Source organism: Cetorhinus maximus, chromosome 17 (genome assembly GCF_964194155.1).
Source record: "Cetorhinus maximus chromosome 17, sCetMax3.hap1.1, whole genome shotgun sequence".
Taxonomy (NCBI): Eukaryota; Metazoa; Chordata; class Chondrichthyes; order Lamniformes; family Cetorhinidae; genus Cetorhinus; species Cetorhinus maximus.
The window spans coordinates 13,991,641-14,014,316 of NC_135895.1; the positions used below are offsets into that span (position 1 = coordinate 13,991,641).

A 22,676-nucleotide genomic window follows, 5' to 3' on the forward strand; every position below is an offset into this window, starting at 1 on the left:
CACTTGAAAGGAGTGTTTGGGCCCTTGAACGGTGAGGAGGGGGGAAGTAAAGGGGCAGGTGTTGCACCTTCTGCGGTTGGATTGGAAGGTGCCGTGGGAGGGGGTTGAGGTGTAGGGGATGATGGAGGAGTGGACCAGGGTGTTCCGGAGGGAACGATCCCTGCGGAATGCCGCCGGGGGAGTGAAGGGAAGATGTGTTTGGTGGCGGCATCATGCCGGAGTTGGCAGAAACGGCGGCGGATGATCCTTTGAATGCGGAGGCTGGTGGGATGATAAGTGAGGACAAGGGGGGACCCTATCATGGTGTGAGGGCGGATGCGCGGGAGATGGGCCGGACACGGTTGAGGGCCCTGTCAACGACCGTGGGTGGAAAACCTCGGTTAAGGAAGAAGGAAGACATGTCAGAGGAACTACATTAAATATAGTTTTTTTTCCCAATTATTTCTATGGAAAATTAGGTAGGAAACCCTAAAAGGGAACAGTTTAAAACTTAATTGGATCTGAATTCTTGAAGGCTTTTTACTGCAAAGTTTTTTCAAAAGCTAGAAGAATTGAAATGAAAATGGTGGAAGATTTGCAAAAAAGATGTCAAGTCAGACAAAAGGCTTGCAGACTATTGTACAGTTTATTAATGGTACAAGTTCAAGTACCTGCTGGAAATGTTTCCTAGCACTGTAAGGAATTTTTTTGGCTAATTTGTAAATACAGGGCTAAATGTTTTGTGAAATTGGCTGTTCTGGAAGTAATTGTTTGCTAGGGTAGATGCAAATTATTTTCACCAGGAAATTGAAAACAACGGGCTATAATTTTATATAGTTGGAGCTCAGCCATGTAGGATTGAAATTAGGTAGCAATATTCCATATGAAAATGATGGGTAGCAAAAGACCATCAAACCTTTGCCACCGCCAGGTGCCTGGAACATCATGACTAGATACCTGCTACCTCCCAGCAGCCATGTCATCTTGTGGGAGAGGCAAAGAAAATGGGCAAAAAAACAGGGTCAAAAAACAAAGATAAAAATCTGAAAATTTCTCTGCAGCCCCTCAGGCAATAGAAACCAGTCAAGGAGATCACATTAACTATGCGTATGTTATCTGTAAAAACAGTTATCTTTCATAAGATGTTATAAGATTTTATAAGATGTTATAAGCAGCCCCAGTTAACAATGCATCCAGTTCTCTTTTCAAAGCTCAAGGCAGCCACATATTCCAAAGGTTCACTGCTATCTGGAAGAAGAACCACTGCCTAACATCTAACCTATTCCTACTCTTTCACATGAATGATAATGGAAATATGGAGCTCTCTTTCCCCCATAAAGTTGTGGATACTGAGCCAATTGAAATTTACAGCAGATTGATGAAGCCTTTGTCAAACAAAAATTTAAGAAAGCAAAGGCAGGTAAATAACATTGAGCTACAGATTAACCATGAAGTTGAAGTGGAACAGACTCGAGAGGTTACATGACTTACACCTGATCTTCTGTTCCTGTGCCTGTTGGAATTTAATTTTTATTCTTCAAAACCTTTGAAACGTCCAAGAGCTAGAAGTTTTAAATTCACCATGTTACACATGACGATGTTCAATAGCTTCATAAGATATATAGATGAGTTTGCACCTATATGCCTATTTTCTTGAATTCAATTTAAAATGGCTCATCATCTGTATGAGAAACATTTTAATGCACCCTGAGCACACAAAAGTGACAATTAACTCTTTCTTTTAAAATGGGATGCTACGTTCTGTCTAGTTTGAATCTTTATTTAGCATAAACATTACTGCTTTGGCAGTAAGAACACCAGAGCCCTTTTTATTTGATACAAACATTACTGAAAATTGGACTGAAAGCAAACTGGGAATGTGACTGAAAAGTCCACTGGGTCTCTGACCCGCCCTCGACTGTGGACTTGATAATTTTCCCCCAGAGATGTAAATTGGTAAGATAAAGGGGGGGCCCAGAATCTGACTAGTGCACCAGTGGCATTTTCTCAGCCCTTCACAATAGTTTATACGTATCTAATGCATGCAGACTTTGCATATTGATGCAGATTAGCTGGCCATTTATCCTTTTGTTGTTTGTCAAAAGTTAATGTGCACAAGGGCACCATATACATACAAGTTTGTTCTTTCCTAAGATGCAATCTTAATTGTCAAAACCTATGGCAGGATTGTCCTATGAGGAGCGATTGGAACTTAGAAGAATGAGAGGGGATCTCATTGAAATATATAAAATTCTGACAGGGATGCACAGATTGGATGCAGGGATGATGTTTCCTCTGGCTGGGGTATCTAGAACAAGGGGTCACGGTCTCAGGATACGGGGTAGGCCATTTAGGACTGAGATGATGTCATGAAGCTATTAATGTATATAATGTTTTGGAAAATATTTTTCTTTTAAAATTATAGGTTTAGTTTGTGGGTGTGTCTTAATTGGATTAAAGCCAGCTAGCCTGGGTGCTTTGATGGGTACTGGTTTTGATATGGAAAAGAGATGGCATGCATTTGCATTTTTTTGAATGGAGCTTTCAAGAGATGGGGGTTGAAAACTGACATCTTTCTAGCAGCTACCAAGCAATATGTTTATATTACTAATAAAATTGATACTATGAAAGTGGTTTTATTGTTAAAGGGTGAAGTTCAAAGAGGCTGGTGAGACGATGAGAATTTGAAATCAATCAATGGTGGTGGGTGTAACTTCAGTTTTCGGGTGTGCGGAGCAGAGGCTATGTGAGATCAAAAGGCAGCTGCAAGCCTGCAACTGGCTCCACAGGTTTTGAATTCATAAGGTGAAAATGCTTTGCCTTGTGTTTGATTAAGCCTATGGGTTGCTGTTGCCTTAATGGAGATTAGTTTGGGAATTTGTTATAAGTTATGATAGTAGTAATTTGTAGCCATGTGTACATATATTTTAACCTGTGTAAGTTAAAGTATTTCATTTAGTTTAATGTCAAGCCTCGAGAACTAGTGGTCTGATTCCTGAGTTTAGAGTCGCATCTCAAACATAACACTTAAATTATTGGTTATGACAGCTTAAAGTTGCCCTCTGGGATTTTTTGACATAACTCCGCTTTACCAGCTGCACTGATCATAACAGATGAGAAACTTCTTCATTCAGAGGGTGGTGAACCTATGGAATTCTCTACCACAGAAGGCTGTGGAGTCCAAGTCACTGAATATACTTAAGAAGGAAATAGATTTCTGGACTCAGTGTCAAGAGGTATGGGGAGAGCACGGGAGTATGATGTTGAGATAGAGGATCAGCCACGATCATATTGAATGGCAGAGCAGGCTCAAAGGGCTGAATGACGTCCTATTTTCTATGTTTCTAAAGCCGATCAGTACATTCTAATTTGCAAATATAACCTTAGAATGACCTGAGAATGTTTATTTAGCAAATTGCATCTTATGGCCTTGAAAGAGATCCAATTCCACCTTACCTGTACAATAATGCAGTGTGTATTGTTTCTTTTCTGCCCTTTTAAGAAGTAATGTCTAATCTTAGTTTAGAGTGTGTATACATTCGTTTTATTCTTTCATTAAATGAACAAAGATGATTGAACATCCAGTCTGGCTCACAACTGTTATCTGAAGGGGTAGGCTCTAAGCTGCTATTTTTACTGTTCAGTTCCAGATAATGCTGCATGCTAATGCATTTATGGTTATGGTGGTTCTGATTGCCAAAAAATTTGGTGATTGTAGTAAAGTGAGGTACCCTGTCCCTTTAAGAGAATGCACCTGTAATGATCATGTGACAGCACTGACGAATCACTGTACAGTGCGGGCAACTGGAAACCGTAAGTCTAGTTCTGGTGGTTTCTGAGTGAGCACGCATGATCTGGTGCTCTGCTCTAAGTCTTAATAAACCATCACTGTTTATTCTTACATCAGTCTCTCCCCGTTATTGATTGCAAGCAGCAATTGAGGAGAGTTCGGTTGACCAACTAACTAATTTACTCAAGACATAAAAAGAGGCTTACCAGAATGGCATATAATTAGCAAATGAAGTTCAACACACATAAATGGTAGGAAGGATAGGGAGGTCACTTATTATGCGGAAGGTGCAAGCCTTGGTGAGATAGAAGAACAGAGGAATCTCAGAGTACAAATACAGCAATCACTAAAAGTCATGCCATAGTTTAGCAGGGCCATTAAAAAAAGCAAACCAAGCACTAGGCTTTATTTCTCAAGGGATAGAATTAAAAAGCAGCCAAATAAGGCTAAATCTATACTGAACCTTGATTAGACCATATTTAAGAGTACTGTGTGCAGTTCTGGTCACTGTATAATCAAAAGGATATAGAGGCACTGTAGAGGCTGCAGTGAAGGATTATTAGGATGATGCTAGAAATGCATGGGTGTATATAGGATTGTCATACTGGGTCTCTCTTCCCTCAAAATAAAGCGCTGGGGGTGTTATCTATTAAGAGGTAATGACATTTTTTGAAAAGTTTTTTCAGAGTGGATGCAGAGAGAATGTTTCATTTTGTGGAGAAGAGCATAACTAGAGGCCAGGTGTATAAGATAGTCACCAAGAACTCCAATAGGGAATGGGGAATCTGCTTTACTCAGAGTGATGAGAATTCCACAAAGTGTGGAACTCGCTATCACGGAGTAGTTGAAGAGAACAGTTTGCATTTAAAAAGCTAAACGTGCATTTGAGGGAGAAGGCCGTAGATGGTTAAGATGGTAGATTTGGATGAGGAAAGAAGGGAGGAGATTCGAGTGGACCATAAATACCGGCACAGACTGGTTGAGCCGAATACTGTTTGTGTATATCCAATGTAAGTGTCTTGTGCAGTGCCCTGTGCTGAGTTTAGTTGACTTAAACTTCAGCTATTGCCAGTGTCTTCGGTCCTCACCACAAGCTCCCTTCCCTAGCCACTGACTCCAGCCCTCTCCCTGGAAATTCTCCGAGGCTGAACCAGGCTTGGTGTTGTATTTGATGCGAAGATGAGCTTCTGACCACACATCCTCATCATTATTTGGACCTTATACTTCCACTTCTGTAACATCACTTGATTTTGCCCCTGTCTCAGCTGATCTGTTGCCGTAACACTCATTCATGTCTTCGAGAAATACTTTGTTTTATCATAGTTCCATCTTAACTTTACAATCTGATCTCACCCTTTTTAAAAGAAAAAGTAAATCCTGATGCTTATTAAAAAGATCTTTTGCCCTGCTGTTTTTTGCTGTTTTCTCAATGCCCAGCAGCTTTCATATTATAATGAAATTTTAATGAAACACACAGTCCCTTGTTGAGAAGTTGCCATTTTAATTTAAAAGCAGCAAATTCTAGTTTGAAGTATTGAAATTTGGTGCAATCTTGAAAATTTCTTGTGAACCACAAGCACCTTAAACATTTGTCGAAGCCTTGCCTATTTCTGAATAATCGCTGAGTATCAGAGTAACTATGCTCTCCAATGTTCTTGGTGCACTTTTTTAAATTCATTTTTGGGATGTAAATGGCACTGACGAGACTAGTATTTGTTGGCCATCCCTAATCACTCTTGAGCAGGTGGTGGTGAGCTGCCTTCTTGAACCCGTGTAGCCATGTGCTGTTTGTCAAGGAGTGGCAGGATTTTGACCCAGCGACAGTGAAGGGATAGCGATTATATTGCCAAGTCAGATGGTGTGTGTCTTAGAGGGGAACCTGCTGGCGTTAGTGTTCCCATGTGCCTGCTACCCTTGTTCTTCTAGGTGGTAGAGATTAAAAGCAAGAGAAATTTGAAATTTATTTTCCAAAATCTATAAGCTGTGGTTCATTTGTGCCTTAATTTTATTTTACATTTATCCACACATTATATGGTACTGCAATTATCAATAGCTGCTGGCTATTTTCTTTGTTATGTAGTCAACACTGGAATTCAAATGTCGAAGACAATTTATCCAGTGTCTTAGTTGTTATAACTGGTGCAGGTGAGTGCACTTTGCTTTTAAGTTGTTACCAGTTGAAGGTAAAATTATACTTGTGTGCTCCACAGTAATGCAGATCTGAAAAGCACTTCTTTGTTTTAAAACTGTTAGAGAATTTAGGGGTGGTACAGCATTGCAGGTGTGAGGCTCATTCTGCTTACTATCATGCAGCTGAGATTAGAATTGGTGGGTGAGTGACTGAGGAAGGAATTTGATGGGTATTCCCCTTGCGCTAGGTTTGCTCTTTTGGGGGCACGTAAAAATGACTTTTGCTTGCGGAGAAGGCAGGTTTCTTGCATATATCCTTGTGGAAAAAGCAAAAAGGGCAAGAAACTTTTTATGAAAAGGCGGCACAATTTCATAAGCATGGTGGAAGCGTTGTGATGAATCATGTGACTAGAATTAAATTTTCTAATGGATTCAGTTGCTTGCAATGACCATAAGATGTAGGAGCAGAAGTAGGCCATTCGGCCCATCAAGTCTGCTCCAAAACTAATAAGATCATTGTTGATTTGATAACCCTCAACTCCACTTTCCTGCCGTTTTCCCAAAACCCTTGATTCCCTTACTGATTAAAAATCTGTCTATCTCAGCCTTGAATATACTTAGGGACCCAGCCTCTACAGCTCCCTGCGGTAAAGAATTCCACAGATTGACTACCCTCTGAGAGAAGAAATTCCTCCTCATCTCTGTCTTAAATGGGCGACCTCTTATTCTGAGATTATGCCCTCTGGCCCTAGACTCTCCCACAAACGGAAACAACCTCTCAGCATCTACCCTGTCAAGCCCCCTAAAAATCTTGTATGCTTCAATCAGGTCACTTCTCACTCTTCTAAACTCCAATGAGTACAGGCCCAACCTACTCAACCTCTCCTCATAAGAAAATCTCTCCATACCTGGGATTAACCTAGTGAACCTTCTCAGGACTGTCTCCAATGCCAGTATATCTTTCCTTAGATAAGGGGACAAAAACTGTTCACAGTATTCTAGGTGTGGTCTAACTAGTGCCTTGTGTAGTTTTATCAAAACTTCCCTATTTATATACTCCATTCCCTTTGAAATAAAGGCCAACATTCCATTTGCCTTCCCTGTTGAACTTGTATGTTAGCTTTTTGAGATTTGTGCACAAGGACTCCAAAATCCCTCTGTGCTGCAGCCTTCTACAGTCTTTCTCCATTTAAATAATATTCAGCTCCTCTATTCTTCCTACCAAAGTGCATAACCTCACATTTTCCCACATTATATTCTACCTGCCCAGTTTTTGCCCACTCACTTAACCTGTCTATATCGTCTGTAGATTCCTTGTGTCATCCTCACCACTTGCCTTTCCACCTATTTTTGTGTCATTCCCAAAATTGGTGATAGTACATTCACTTCCCTCAATTAAGTTATTAATATATATTGTAAATAATTGTGGCCCCAGCACTGACCCCTGTGGCACTCCACTAGTTACAGGTTCCCATCCCGAAAATGCTCCCATTATCCCAACACACTGTCTCCTATTAGTTAGCCAATCCTCTATCCATGCTAATATACTACCCCCAACACCATGGTCTTTTATCTTCTTATGTGCACCTTATCGAACGCCTTTTGGAAATCCAAATACATTACATCTACTGGTTCCCCTTTATCCTGCTTGTTACCTCCTTAAAGAATTCTAATAAATTTAGTGGGATTGTGGTGCTCTGGAGCAGGATACTGCTCAATCTCCAAGACATTTTCAATACAGGTCTCAAACGAGAGAGCAAGTTTTGGTCAAATATTGGTTCCAGCAGCTTCTGAATTTAGTAACTTTGGAATGAGGGCTTGATATCTAGGGAAATAGAATATTTTTCCTTTTTCCTTGTTCTTTATGGATCAGTTATCTACCACATCAGGTTTTTATACCACTGGTTCACTGTTAGTACTGAATTCTCCTGGTCTACTTTCAGGGGAAATGTCTCTCACTCACAATGCAATGTGGTAAGACGGGAATTTGCCTTGTGTATTGAATCCACAAACTTGCAGTATCACTGCTACATTGAGACAATTTAAAAAACCACAAACTACCTGATGACTTTTAGAGTGAAATTCTCCAGTTAATTTGAAGAGAGCTGGAATAGTGCGAACTGCATTTAACTTGCCAAGACTTTTTTTTACCATTGTATTCGCATAAACTGGGTCAAAGTTTATAATTTACAAAGTAGGTAACCATGGCTGTTTGATGCTTTGTGGTGCCTTGAAAGCATTGATGTTCTGTGAAGCTGTACAAAGCCTCTTATCCCATTTGCTTAAAACCTCACAGTCATTCCAAATTAGAATGTATGTTCAACAATCAAAAGTCTTGCATTTAGTCAAAGTTAAAATCCCACATTTATTCTTTACAGTGGTTTGAAAATTACAATTACAAGTTATTGGACAATTTGTTGGAAGAAATCCTGATTGGGGAGGCTTTGGTGATCAGTTAATGTGCTTTGTGCCAGAACTGTGAATCCCTAATGTATTGAAACAAATTTAACGAAAAAAATCCTTCTGTATTGGTTCCATCCTGTAAAATAGCATAGTTAGTAGTTTAAAATGGTACATGACATTTTTGAAATTCTCAGTTTAAGTGAACTAATCCAAACATGACTTTGCATTCTTGCCAATTTGCCACATTAGTTTTAATGTTTTTATATGTTCGTCAGTTTAAGTTCAAGTTTAAATCACGTAAATAATAGTGTCTTTGAGTTAAAGTAATCAAGAAGAAAACCCTTGGGTGATAGCTTCCATTTCAGAGATTAGAATCGGTACTGATATGTATCCATCTTAAATACCTTGCTTTAGTACAGTCGACTCCTTAATGTGAAGTTGCTTGATTTGAATAATTACATTTAAATTTAAACTGTACATAGGTCCCATGAAAAACATATTAAAAAATTTGTTTTGAACCTTTTAATTGAAATTTTTGGTTAATTTGAATTCAACTGCTAATCAATAAAAACTACTGCTTAATTTGAATTTAATTGGTTGAACTAGACCATAACAGCTAACCATCCTGGATTAAACAACTTCATCTCAGTGAAGAATTTGGAACCCGTCTTGATTTCTAAATTGTGAATCAGCTGCTTCAAAAAGTATTCATCTGGATGTTGTGTTAATAATGAAGGTGAGGCTATTGATGCTTTCTGTAATTACGGAATAAATCAGACAGCAACTTCTGAAATAGGCACAAAATCAAGTCGAATGTGTAAATCCAGATGCTGCAGCCCAAATGACCCTACTCCTACACAGGCTTCACGATAGCCAAACCTTGCCGATAGACTTAGCATTGAAATATATCCCAACAGCGTGAGGTTGAGTATGTAACCACTGATTAAGCATTCTACACGCTGGAAAAAGTTAAGGCTGGTGTATTCAGGATTAAGTGAATTTTTAAGTGTGGAAGTGATACTTACTGCCAAACTGCTCTGGCCTTGAAAATTTAATTTTACAAGTGGTGGGGTCTTATTCCTTCAGAAGTTAATTAGTATTGCAGATTTGTTTTTTTTAAACTTCTCCTGTCTTTTTCTGTCATTTTCAACTCCCTTTCTATCTTATTCTTTCCTATGCTTTATTTCACTTTCTGTGCATAATTTGAAATCAATTTATAGTTCTTGCTTTATACCACCCTAATTTAGACTTTGGATGCCTTGATGAGATATTTCAAGACAAACTTACTGCTTCCAGAGTAGCTAGTCAAGAGATTTACTTTACTTCCTACTTTATCATAGTGCTTTATACAGACATCTTAAGATGTCACTGCTATGGTATTGCTGGTCTGCTTTCAAACCTGGATTTTTATTTTACAGAGAGAGCAATTGCAAGACATGAAGTCAGAGAAATTGAACAGCGCCACACGATGGACAACCCGAGGCAAGATCTAGGAGGAGAAGAGCTGGATGACATCATCATCCTTTACAATCGTGTACCTAAGACTGCCAGCACTTCTTTCACAAACATTGCTTATGACCTGTGTGCAAAAAACAAGTACCATGTCCTGCATATCAACACAACCAAAAACAATCCTGTGATGTCTTTGCAAGATCAAGTGAGTCCTAATTCTCTGTGTCCACTGCATTCTTTATTTTAGGAGCATCTGTTCAATGTATCTAGAATGAAACTTGTTCATCAAGGTGCATGAAATTAAATCCTTTAGACTGAAGATTTCATAAAACCGTTCCCAAAAGATGTTGTATAGAAATTGTATTTTATCTAATTTTGGGACGGGGCCAGTAAACTGTTCAAGACCTGGAAAATGTCATAGTGGAGTGCATTCCACTTTGTCTATTTCACAACATAAGTACCAAGCTCATCAGATTCGAGAATCAACACAACTCAAATTTTAATAATATGTAGAACTTTTTTTTTCATTTGTTTTTTTTTACTTGTTCATGGGATGTGGGTGCATCTGACTAGACCAGCATTTATTGCCCATCCCTAATTGTTCAGAGCATTTTTTTTTTAAAGAGCCAACCACATTGCCGTAGGTCTGGAGTCACATGTAGGCCAGACCAGGTAAGGGCAGCAGATTTCTTTCCCTAAAGGACATTAGTCAACCAGATGGGTTTTTACAACAATCGACAATGCTTTTGTGGTCATCATTAGACTTTCGATTTGAAATTTTAATTGAATTCAAATTTCACCACCTGCTGTGATGGGATTCGAATCCCAGTCCCTAGAGAATCACTCTGGGTCTGTGAAATACCAGTCCAGTGACAATGCCACTACACCACCACCTCCCCCCTATTATTTAAAGATTGGGGACATAGGTATGGTCTACAGTTTTGAAATTTGGATCTATTGCTCTCTTTCGCCAATTTTGGTGTCAGTCTAAGTACTAATAGCAGTCAACTGAAAGCAAAAATTGCAATCTGATACAAGGTAAACGAGAGCAATTCGTCTAGATTTTATGTAAGAAATGTGTACATTCTACCTCTGCCAAAAATGCCTGCCTGTAAATTGACAGAGCCTAGCACATCAACCTCTGTTTGACAAACTAGAATATCATGATTAGTAGACTGAGAATGAGATACACTGGATTCTTGATTTCTCAGCAATACATGCCCCATCACTTCATTATGATTTATCGTTGCATTTATATGTTTTCCCTTTATTTACTAGTTCCCACATCAGCCCAGTAAAAAAATTAAGATTGATTGGAGAAAAGCTTTGTATTCAGGACAGGTCTGATTTAAATGTATTACCTAACTCATAAAAGTATAATTTTATGTTGTTTCAGGCACGATTTGTGAAAAACGTTACTACTTGGAAAGAGATGAAACCAGGATTTTATCATGGGCATGTGGCATATCTGGACTTCACCAAGTAAGTGCATTCGTTTACAGGTGTTGATTCTTTGAGTCTGGGACACTAAATTATCTATAAATTTAGCGTTGCTGATGCCCTGTGCCTAAATGCTTGTGCATTAAAATATAATACAAGCTAATTGTTTGTCGTTTGGAGTACAAAACTTGAGTATTGCTGAAAAAAGAGACATGCCTAATCTTTTAGTCTTGCAGTCATCAGAACACTTGCATGAATACCAATATAAGGGGGAAAACAACAATTTATACTGTATGCAAAGAGAGTGCTGATTGGTTGGCAAGTGGCATTGCCATGGAGAATGTACCACTGTTGGTGACTGACAGTTAACTACCAAGCATTGTTTGAAATTTAAATAAGGCAGCTTGACTCTGATTGGTCAAGGCATTGCCCTAAGGAGTGAGTCAGCAAATAGCTGTCACTTATTTTGTTTAGCTGAAACAGGCACAACGTATGTACACGTTCTTTCTGTCTGCAAAGAACAGGGCCCTGTGTATTAATATATGTAGCTTCCAGTACATGCAAATGCGCCACACTGGGAGCCTGACTGATGATCTTAAATTGGTTGTCAGCGTAATTCTTAGCACATTGAAGATTATTTAGCAATTGTTGTCCAATCGTGGAATCACATCAATGAAGGACACTGTGTTTTGAATTTTGCAAGCATGGGCGGGTTAGGTACGGTCTGTACCCTGCTTGATGCGAGCAACGCCTGGGACATGCTGTTTGATACAATCTGCCAGTCTTTGGGACATACGGCCTACATACCTAACATCACACTGGCATTGAAATTCATATACCACATTATTCATTTGTGTGATAGGCAGGACGTCTTTTTGGCTTGACGGCAGCACCCTGTTAGTGACAAATACCACTCATGTTGCTACTGCATAGTAGCAGCGTGAAACAGCTAGCTTCACCTTTTGCTCAAATTTTGAGAAAGCTTGCTTTTCAAGAGTAATCTGAGGTAGACTGGGCACTTTTCAGGGCCAAAATGGGCCTTAGGACCATTCATGAGTTTGCATGATATACAGTGTGAAATGACCTGATCAGGGTAGCCATTATCTTTCAGGATGTCTTTGATGCGCCCTATTTCAGCAACAAGCTTGCAGCCAGCTTTGATCAAGCTTTTGCACATACACAATGAAGAACTCGTTCACACTTGCGAAGGCTGTACAGGTAGCAATGCTGTGTCCATGTGCTCATTTGACATTGTTAGCCTATTCACCAATGTTCCACTTGAGGAAGCCATAGAAATTTGCGCTGCAGCACTGTATCATGGCAATCTAGACCCACCACCATTGCGTGAATCAGTATTCATTGAACTTATGAACTCAGCAACTTGCAGTTTAATGACACCATGTATGCTCAAATAGATGGTGTTGCCACGGGATCCTTTCTAGGTCCAGCTCTTGCAGACATCTTTTTTGGTTCCATGAGAAACATGTCTTTGATAGAATGACACCTAATCTCCTACCCTCGCATGTTCCCGATGTATGGATGATACGTTTGCTTTATTTAAATCCACAGCTGCATGTAACAATTTCCTTGCATGACTTAATGGGCTCCATCCTGTGCTCAAATTCACCTATGAAATGAAGCAGTCAAATGAACTCCCCTTTCTTGATGTACTAGTTGAGAAATCTGCCAGTGGATTCTTTACCACGGTCTACCACAAGCTTACCTTCACTGGTCAATATACGCTTTGGGATTCTTACAGTTCCACACACTGTAAGATTGGTCTTATCAGCAACCTTGTAAATAGGGCCCAAGCCATTTGCTCATCATTTAAGCTTGGTGCTGAAATTGGGCGCATCAAAGGCATCCTGCAGGATAATGGCTACCCTGATCAGATCATTTCGTGCTGTATATTGCACAAATTCATGGATGGGCCTAAAGTTGTCACTTTCAGCCCTGAAAAGTGCCCAGTCTACCTCAGATTGCCCTGGGAGGGCAAGGTATCTCAAAAATTTGAGCAACAAGTGAAGCTAGCTGTTTCACATTGCCACTATGCAGAAGCAACACGAATGGTATTCGCCACTAACAGTATGCTGCCGTCAAGCCAAAAAGACGTTCTGCCTATCTCACAAATGATTAGTGTGGCGTATGAATTTCAATGCCAGTGGGACACTAGAAATGTAGGTCGTACATCCTAAAGACTGGCAGATCCTATCAAACAGCATGTCTCAGCCACTGTTCGTAATGGACAGGGTATAGACTGTACCCAACCAGTCGGTGCTTGCAAAACTCAAAACACAGTGTCCAACATTAGTTGTGATTCTGTGATTGGACAACATTTGCTAAATAATCCTCAATGTGCTAAGAAATTTAAGATTATCAGTCGGGCTTGCAATGTGGTGCATTTGCATGTACTGGAAGCTACATATATTAATACACAGGGCCCTGTTCTTTGCAGACAGAAAGAACATGCACATATGTTGTGCCTGTTTCAGCTAAACAAAATAAGTGACAACTATTTGCTGACTCACTCCTTAGGGCAATGCCTTGACCAATCAGAGTCAAGCTGCCTTATTTAAATTTCAAACAATGCTTGGCAGTTAACTGTCAGTCACCATCAGTGGTACATTCTCCATGCAATGCCACTTGCCAACCAATCCGCACTCTCTTCACATACAGTATAAATTGTTGCTGTCCCCCTTATATTGGTATTCTTGCGAGTGCCCTGATGAGTACAAGCAGAAAAGCTTAGAAGTGTGTGTGTTGGAGGAATGTTCAATCGAGGCATTCAAGAAGGCATTAAATGATTTGAATGGAAACAATGTGCAAGGGTATGAGGAAAAGGCAGGATAATGGCACTAAGCCATAGTGTTCATTCGACAAGCCGGTGCAGACACAGTGGGCCAAATGGGCCTCCTTCTGAGTCATAACATTCTGTGATTCCGTGTGTCTTTTTTTTCACCAGCATTAATTGTTTGTGTTGAATAGAGCTAGTTTTGTTTTGCTACATTGCAGAAATTATCGTAAGTTTATAAAAATGGGGTTGTAGAAGTTAGTTGGCATATTTGTTTTCCAAAAAGATTCTCTCCTCATTAATGTTGTAATGACAACATGGTATCAAAAATGCATGAGCACATATAAGCATAATTCTGTGCAGTAGCCCAAATAGTAACAAGAATATTAATGTGCCAGTTGCCCTCTGGTGGTTAAGTCTGTACTTACCTTCACTTACGACCCAGCTTTTGAAAACTGTTTCTGTGGATACTAACATTTGAAGATAGGTTGTGAGTTTGTGCATTCTAATCTGTAAACAGTTTTGTATTCCTTCAACAGCAATCAGTGTAAAAAGGTAGTAATCTTCACTCAAATAGTAATTATAAATATATAAAAACATGCTTGAGATGAATTTCCTTGGTCCTCCTCATTATAAGGACTACAAATCAAGTTTTGGAGTTGTTGCTAGGAACCCAGGCCTTAGTTAAAATTCATATTTTAACATAAAGTAATCCAAACAATTGTATGTACCTGTATGGATCTATAATGTACAATAGCAGCTTAGACAACATGTACAATATGACTTCGCAGCTGCTTGGTTATTTACAGTAAACTTTAAACAGAAGTCTACTTTAAAACTTAATATTGATGATGAGCTTAAACTATTTTTATGCTGTTAGCAATGTTCCAGGCTCTCAGATATTTTTAAGGATATTAATTCTTTTGTCCCCTGCTTTCCCCAACCCGGGCCCTCCCAAAAAAATTGCTTAAATAACTTAGCCTTATTTGCACAAAATTCTGGAAAAACTCAGCAGGTCTGGCAGCATCTGTGGAGAGAGAAACAGATTTAAAATTTTGAGTCTGATATGACTCATTTTTTGAAACGAGTCATTTTGGACTTGAAACGTAACTGTCCACTGTTAAGAGCTAGAGATAGTTTAAGTAAGTTGTATTTGTATTTTGAGTGTTAAGAATAAGCTGTAGTTTTAAGTTAAATATATTTTTTCAATTTGTGGGTTAAAAAGGTGAAACCTGGGATCTAGTTTCACTTTTGAGTAGAGACAGCAGGTCTGAAGCTCTGTTTGTATACCTGTATTTTTAATGAGTTTTATGACACTTTAGGTGGAGGTCTGTATTATCAAGAGAGATAGTGGTGGAGGGAAGCTAAAATAAGGTTTAAAAAACTCTGCTGTTGCCTAGCAGCAGGGGTCCAGAGAGGGAGTCCCCATACACACACACACAGTGAAAACTAAAGAAAAGCAATTTCAGTTCAGTTGAAGCCAGGATTCCAGTGAGGCTGGACAGCAGAGGGACAGATAACAAGCCCCAAACTAAAGTTGAAGCCAGCTGCCAGGAGAAGCTTGACACAGGAAAGGAAACTGCAGGAGCAGGTTCCAGAAACTAAAGAAGAAAGTCCCCAAATCCAGGGGATGGTCTAGTCAAAGGACAAGGACCGGAATCTGGAAAAAGTCCTGTCTTGAGGAAGTGAAAGTAAGGAACAAAAGGAAATTCTCCAAGCTTAAAGGGAAGAAAGCTGCAGGACACAGGTTTAAAACAATATAGGCTTGGGAGAAACCAGAAGGTCTAAAGGAGACAGCCGATATGGGCTTGTAAAGTAGTGGTGGTCTATTGGCATGGCCGAGTCAGTGAGAAAGACTGCGTGGAAGAAAGCTTCAATGCACATGGAGATTCAAGGGAGAGGAACATTGGAAGGAGAGTTCAAAACCCTGGAGGTGGACGCTTGTGGAAGGTTTCTGAGAGAAAGTGTTATTTGGGAGAAGATTCCAGAGCACCTTCTTTGAGAGTGGAGATTGGAAACTCTCATGTGAAAGACTGAGTTCAGTGAGACCAGTTGGCTCACGGTGTGACAAGTGTCTGGCAGGAGTTGAGGAGGGATCAATAGCATCTATTTGGGCTGGCATCCATGTCTTATTGGCAGACAGCTTGTTCACTATCCAATTGCAGATGAGCTACAATTTCCTTTGGTTACAAAGTGGAAAGACTCAAGCCATCAACTTCTACCCCTGCCTGCAAATTTGCCACCAATTCCATTCTCCCTTCCCAACCATTGTCTGTAATTGAACCAGATGGCTGCAACATTGGCTTCCTTTTGATCCCATGTCCCCTCCGTCACAAAGACTGTCTACTTTCAGCTCTGAAACATCGCTAATCTTCACCCCTCCCTAAGTATATTCGCTGCTGAAATCTTGTGTTATGATCCCAGCTGTTGTTACTACTGGACAAGTCAGGTCCCAAGATGGAACTCAGCTCGATAGATTCTAACTTTTATTTTTTATTCACAGTAAGTACACAGTCCATGTAAACCTATAGGTGACCTGTGGTAAGGTACACCACACTCTGAAACCAAGTGACAGATGCCACTCCAAACAGATGCTATGGATCTCTCATCAACTCCCCCCAGATGCTTGTCACACCATGAGCCAATGATCTCACTTAACTCCGCCTTTCACACGAGGGTTTCCAATCTCTACTCTATGGACTCGCTTTGGAATCTTCTCCCAAACAACACTTTCTCTCAGACGCCTTCCACAAGGGTCCGCCTCTAGGGTTTCAAACTCTCCTTCCAATGTACCTCTCCCCTGGAATGCCATGTGCATTCAAGCTTCCTTCTATGCACTCTCTCAAATACTCAGTCATGCCAATAGTATACCACTGCTTTACATGCCCATAGTAAAGAGTTACAGATCTTCAGCTGTCTCCTTGGGTCTTCTGGCTTCTCCCAAGCTTATATTGCTTTAAATCTGCAACCTGCAGCTTCTTCCTTTAAGCTTGGAGCTTTTCTCTGCTCCTCACTCTTAACTTCACTTAGCAGGACCTTTTCTGGATTCCTGTTCATTCCCTTTGACTAGAAGGTGGTCTTGGGCCCTTCCTCCTTCTGTTATTTGGTGAAAGCTGCTTCCTCTGCCATCCCCTCTGCTGTATCCAAGCTCTCTTGGCACCTGCTTCCAACTTTAGTTTGGGACTTGCTATTTGTCCCTCTCCTATGCCGCTTCTGCTGGCAACTCCTTTCAACTTTAAAGCACACTGTCAAACTGAAATCAAACTGCATTTGGTTTCTCTTTCTGTGTGTGCGCTGGGCCTCCCTCGCTGGACCCCTGTTGCTAGGCAACAGCACAGTTTTTTTCTATCCTGTTTGTTTTAACCCCCTTTCAAGAGTCATAAAATCACACTAAAATGCAGGCATCTTTTAAAGTGAAACTGAAAAACTCAGGTTTCACCCTTTTGACCCACAAATACAGAAATACAAATTAAACTTAAATTTAAAATATACCTTATTCCTAACACACCCAAATACACACACAACTTACTTAAACTATCTCTCTTTCCTAACATCTGCCATGCTTGTTATACCTCCTAGACTCCACTATTCCAGTGCACTCCCAGTAGGATGCGCCTTGTCCACACTAACCACCCCCCCACCAAACCCTCCATAAACGTCAACTTTGTTAATTGTATCAATTTAGGTTAAGTACCTACAGGTGGAGGGCATTGATTGGATGGTTACTTGATCGCTTATTGAGACGGGCGATGTATACTTGCAATATTTCTGTGAATAAATCTATTCCAACTAAAGACTGCTCTTGTGTCTTCCTTCATCAACTGTTTATAAAAGGCTTATCTAAAACTCTGCTGCTTGTACCTTATCTTGTAACAAGTTCTGCTCACCCACCACTCCTGTTCTCACTGACCTACCTCTTTTCCACTTTTTGAAACCAACTTAAAACCCACATATTTGCTATCATTGTGCCACTGTTCCTGAAATCTCTTGGCTCATCGTTGACTTTTGTCTCTTTATGCTTCTGTTAAGTGCCAATTTTCTATTTCCTGTGTAAGATGAATATTATGATCTTTTTGTCTTCTGTACATGGTGTTGATGCATCATAGCTGTACTACTTGATCTTTTTACTCATTGGTCTCATAGTGTCGTACAAATTTTCTTGGATGCCTTCAGCCATGTTGCAGATTATTTCTTGGAAGTGATCTTGTCTGCTCAAGTCTCAACCCATGGAAGCAATATTCTATCCCAGTTCTGAATATCAACATGCCAAAAACTTTTTTTTTATCTGAATGTCTAATGCGTGTAGAAGTCTCTTACATTATTCACCAGTCTGCAAGCTGAATTACTGAGTCGTCCACAGGGCCGGTAAACTTCTAACTGTTCGTCAAGCTAGGAGTACAGCATTGGCTTTCAGTGTTTTCTGGAGTTGAGTACAAAGAAATCAAGCCCATTGATGTGTCTGCTCTCCGTTGGTGACATCGACTTATTGGCAGTCACTAAGGTTATGAAGCAGTTGAATTATAAACAGGCTACAAGTTAGGGAAGGAAACATGCCTTCCTTAGCTAGTTTGCCTGATTTGCTACTCCAGTCTCACTCCAATGTTGTTAACTCTTAACTTCCCTTTGAAATGGCCCAGCAAACCATACAGTTATGACAAACTATTAGAAAGAAAAACAAGAAGGAAATGGGACCAATTTGGATATCAAAGCAAGACATGATCAAGGCATACCCAGTACAGTTGACTGCTGTGAAGTCTTCCCCACTAATTCTGGGGACTGATGCCAAGAAGAACTACCCCACAAACTAATCAAGCAACAGGTTAACAGTCGTAATCACAGAATTGTATCTATCAGCCAATGTTTTGAACTCTTCTGTCATCATTCCTGGCATGTCTTGTCCCAACAGCAGGACACATCTAACTGAGGTGGAGATAGTGATATACACAGTTGCTGCTCTGGGCTTACAGTAGGTGGCAAGAATACCCAGATGAGAGAATAATCCTTTCTTGGCTCCATCCTCACCAATCTGCCTCCTACAGTTACATCTGTTTGTAGCAGCATTGGTAGAAGTGACTACTGTACAGACCTTGTGGAGACCAAATTCCCAATCCACACTGAGGATACCCTCCATAGTATTATGTGGCACTGCCACCATGCTAATGAGATAGATTAAGAACAGGATCTAGCAAATCAAAACTGAATATTATAAGGGAGGATGGGGGGTAGGCATCAACATCAGCAGAACTGTGTACCATCAGAATCAGTAACCATATAGCCTGGTGTATCTCTCACTCCTCCCTGTCCATTAAGCCAGATGACCAGCTCTGGTTCAATGAGCTGTGTAGCAAAGCATGTCAGGAATGGTATCAGGCATACCTGAAAATACAGTGTCAACCTGGTGAAAATGCAACACAGGATTCCATGCCATGTTAAACAGGAAAAGCTGCATAGTGTAGACAGAACTAAGTAATTCCACAACCAATGAATTAAGGTCAAAGCTTTGTCCCTGCCCATCCAGTCATGAATGGAGATAAACAAATAAGCCACTAACTAGAGGATGAGGATCCATAAACCAATCTCAGTAGATTAACCTAAATTTTATAGGTTCGGATGCTATAGAAGTCAACTTGTTGGTTTTTATTAATATCAAAAACTGCAAGCGAGTCTATAAGCTGGTATACTTTAAAGTAAGATACCCCCCCAGAGACTCAATCATTAACCAATCCAGTGAGTTCTCAGTCTGGAATATCAAAGAACTACCAAAATGATACTATATATCCAACTTGAGGAACGGTTGCAGAGCAATATCAGATGGCTTGCTCTGAAGCTTTCAAATTTGACCTTATTGTCATGTGATTTGTTTGTGTCTTATACGACTGCACCAGCAGATGGCAGGGTTGTACCACATTAACTTCATTGTGGCTAGAATGTAAAAGCTTAATTATCTCGTCCTGTTGATAAGAAATGAAATTTTACACGGTTATAAACATTCACACTCAGAGTAATACTGAATAACTCCGACGACATGTCTACAAAAAGGTTCTTTGATTCTTGATTTGCATTAAACTAGCAGTACGCTTTGCTTACTTTGGCCTTTAGAATCCTCATGATGTAATACTAACCTAAACCTTGTGTTGGCTTATAATCATACAATAAATTCATAATGTATAGATATTGGCACTGACTCCAGCATTATTGCGCTCCTTTTCCATGTTTCACACCAGATGTTTTAAATCATCTAGCTCAATATATGTCTGTGATTTCTACACCTCCTTTGCTAACAATCTTATGATGCCTTTATCTATGCCAAACTGCTAACCTTTTATATTATGCCACATGCTGCAACATCATCCGTGACGATGGTGGTAACCAGCATATGAATGCAGAAGAGCTGAATCATTTGCAACCATCTTCAGCAAGAAAGGCCAAATGGAAGATCCTTTTCAGCCTCCACCTGTGGTCTCCATACTCAGCTCTTGAATAAGAACTGAATTCCAAAGGAGAGGTGAGAGTGACTGCTCTTGACATCAGGGCATTACTTGACTGAATGTGGCACCAAGGAGCCCTGTTAAAACTGAACTCACCAGGGATCAAGGAGAAAATTCTGGCTGGAATTGTGAAACAAAAACAAAAATTGCTGGAAAAACTCAGCAGATCTGACAGCTTCTGTGGAGAGAAAGGCAGAGTTAACGTTTTGAGTCCGTATGACTCTTCTTCAGAACTCTTCAGACTACTTCTTCTGAAGAAGAGTCATATGGACTCAAAACGTTAACTCTGCCTTTCTCTCCACAGAAGCTGTCAGACCTGCTGAGTTTTTCCGGCAATTTTGGTTTTTGTTTCAGATTTCCAGCATCCGCAGTATTTTGCTTTTATCTTAGTGGCTGGAGTTGTACCTGGCCCAAAAGAAAGATGGAGGCCAAACATCTCGGCCCCACAACATCACTGCAAGAGTTCCTTAAGGCAGAATCCCTGGATCCAACTATTTTCAGCTGCTTCAATGACCTTTGCAGCATCCTTAAGACTGAAATGGAGTTGTTCGCTAATGATTGAACACTTCAGCTCCATTCGCAATTTTGCAGATAACCTCGTAATTGATGCTTGCTTGCTGCAGCAAAATCTGTAAAACATCCAGACTTGGACTGATATCTGGAAAGTGACACTTGGTCACATAAATGCCAGGCCATGACAGTCTCCAACGAGAAAGTCTAGCCATCTCCCTCTGGCATTCAGTGACATTACCATCACTGAGCCCCCCCATACTAGGGATACCATTGACCAAAACTGAACAGGGCTAGCCACAGAAATGCTTTGGATACTAGAGTAGGCTAAGGACTGAGTATTCCGTAGCTGCAGCATTCAAGAAGCTTGGTACCATCCTGCTTGACAGCACTTCATCCAGTAGCCTAAACATCCAAGTATTCTGGTTGCATTGTGTACTAACTGCAACATACATTTCAACAACTTGACTGTACCTCACAAACCTGTAACCTTTATCACCTAGAAAGACAAATAAGGCAGGTGCATGGGAATACCATTGCCTGTATATTTCCTTTCAAATTGCACACTCTCCTTTCTTGTGGCATTGAAGGAATGGGTTCCAGTTCAAGATCTTGAAATTCCCAACAGCATTGCAGGAGGCCTTTAACCACACAGAGTGCAGCAACTCTTCTTTTTCAAGGTTAATTTAGGTTGGGTAACAAATGTTGGCCTTGCTAGCGATTTCCCACATCCTGAAAAGAATTCTATTCTTAAAATATCATTCCTGGAACTCTGTGGACCTCTCTGGTTCAGGCATTGGTTTGTCCTGCTCGAGATGGTTAGTTGATACTGACCTTCCATCACCAGGTGTGTCATCGTGGAGCCACTTTATTCTTCATTAGGTTGCTTTTTCCTTGCGTGATATTTATTCGTTGGTCAAGAGACCATTGAAAAATACTGCTTTATGCCCTTGCTAGGCAGACGTCAGATGACAGGAACTCTGTGAGAAGTGCAACTAACCATAGAATGTATGAATGTGGTGTATTACAACCTTTATTAATATCTGAAGTTTATTTCAATGTCCAAGGTACCTTCTGTTTAATTCCCTCAGCTTCAGTACAAGGGAGTTCGACCCAAGGGCACGTAACTGGGTAATGAGCCCTGCTCAATCTCCAAATGAAGGATTGAAATTAACCAGAATTATTGCCTTCTCCTTGATAGACTTTTCACAACTGTTTCTTAAATAGATTGTAGTTTCATGGATATGATAAAAGTCTGGGTGAAACTCCTCAGTAAACGTTCTCCCACCACGAGAGAATCAGGGGGTCTGTGAGTCTTTGATACAGAATTCTAAATGAGACAATTAAAGTTTTAAACATACATAAACTTATTATAATAAGAAAATTTGCAATTGTGGTGGTTATACAAAAGATATAAATTGCAAGCTAGATAAACCCTGAGAAGAAAAGATAACTAGTTTATTACCATCACCCCTGAGTATGTTGGATTCGCTAGGTTCAGAACAGGTCTGAAGTCAATCTATGGAAATCTAAAGCATCTGAAAATTCGAGTTGGGGTTGAGATATTTAGAATGAATTTTGGGTTGTATAATTAATGGTGACATAGAAGATGTTCGTTTGATCAATAATTCATCACCCTTAATTAATACCCTATATTTGGTGAAAGGACAAACTATTATAATGAGGGTGTTTA

The 22,676-nt window shown here is 40.1% G+C and overlaps 1 protein-coding gene across 2 annotated transcripts in view; it reads left to right on the forward strand.

Annotated features, from left to right (window-relative positions):
* The window catches only part of LOC144692191 (heparan sulfate 2-O-sulfotransferase 1), a 234,556-nt gene that overhangs the window by 165,912 nt on the left and 45,968 nt on the right, over window positions 1–22,676 (forward strand). For both annotated transcript variants that reach the window (XM_078560742.1, XM_078560744.1), the window contains exons 2-3: window positions 9,721–9,959; window positions 11,151–11,236. In XM_078560742.1, coding sequence (XP_078416868.1) covers window positions 9,721–9,959; window positions 11,151–11,236 — 325 coding nt within the window. The remainder of the gene's footprint in view (window positions 1–9,720; window positions 9,960–11,150; window positions 11,237–22,676) is intronic.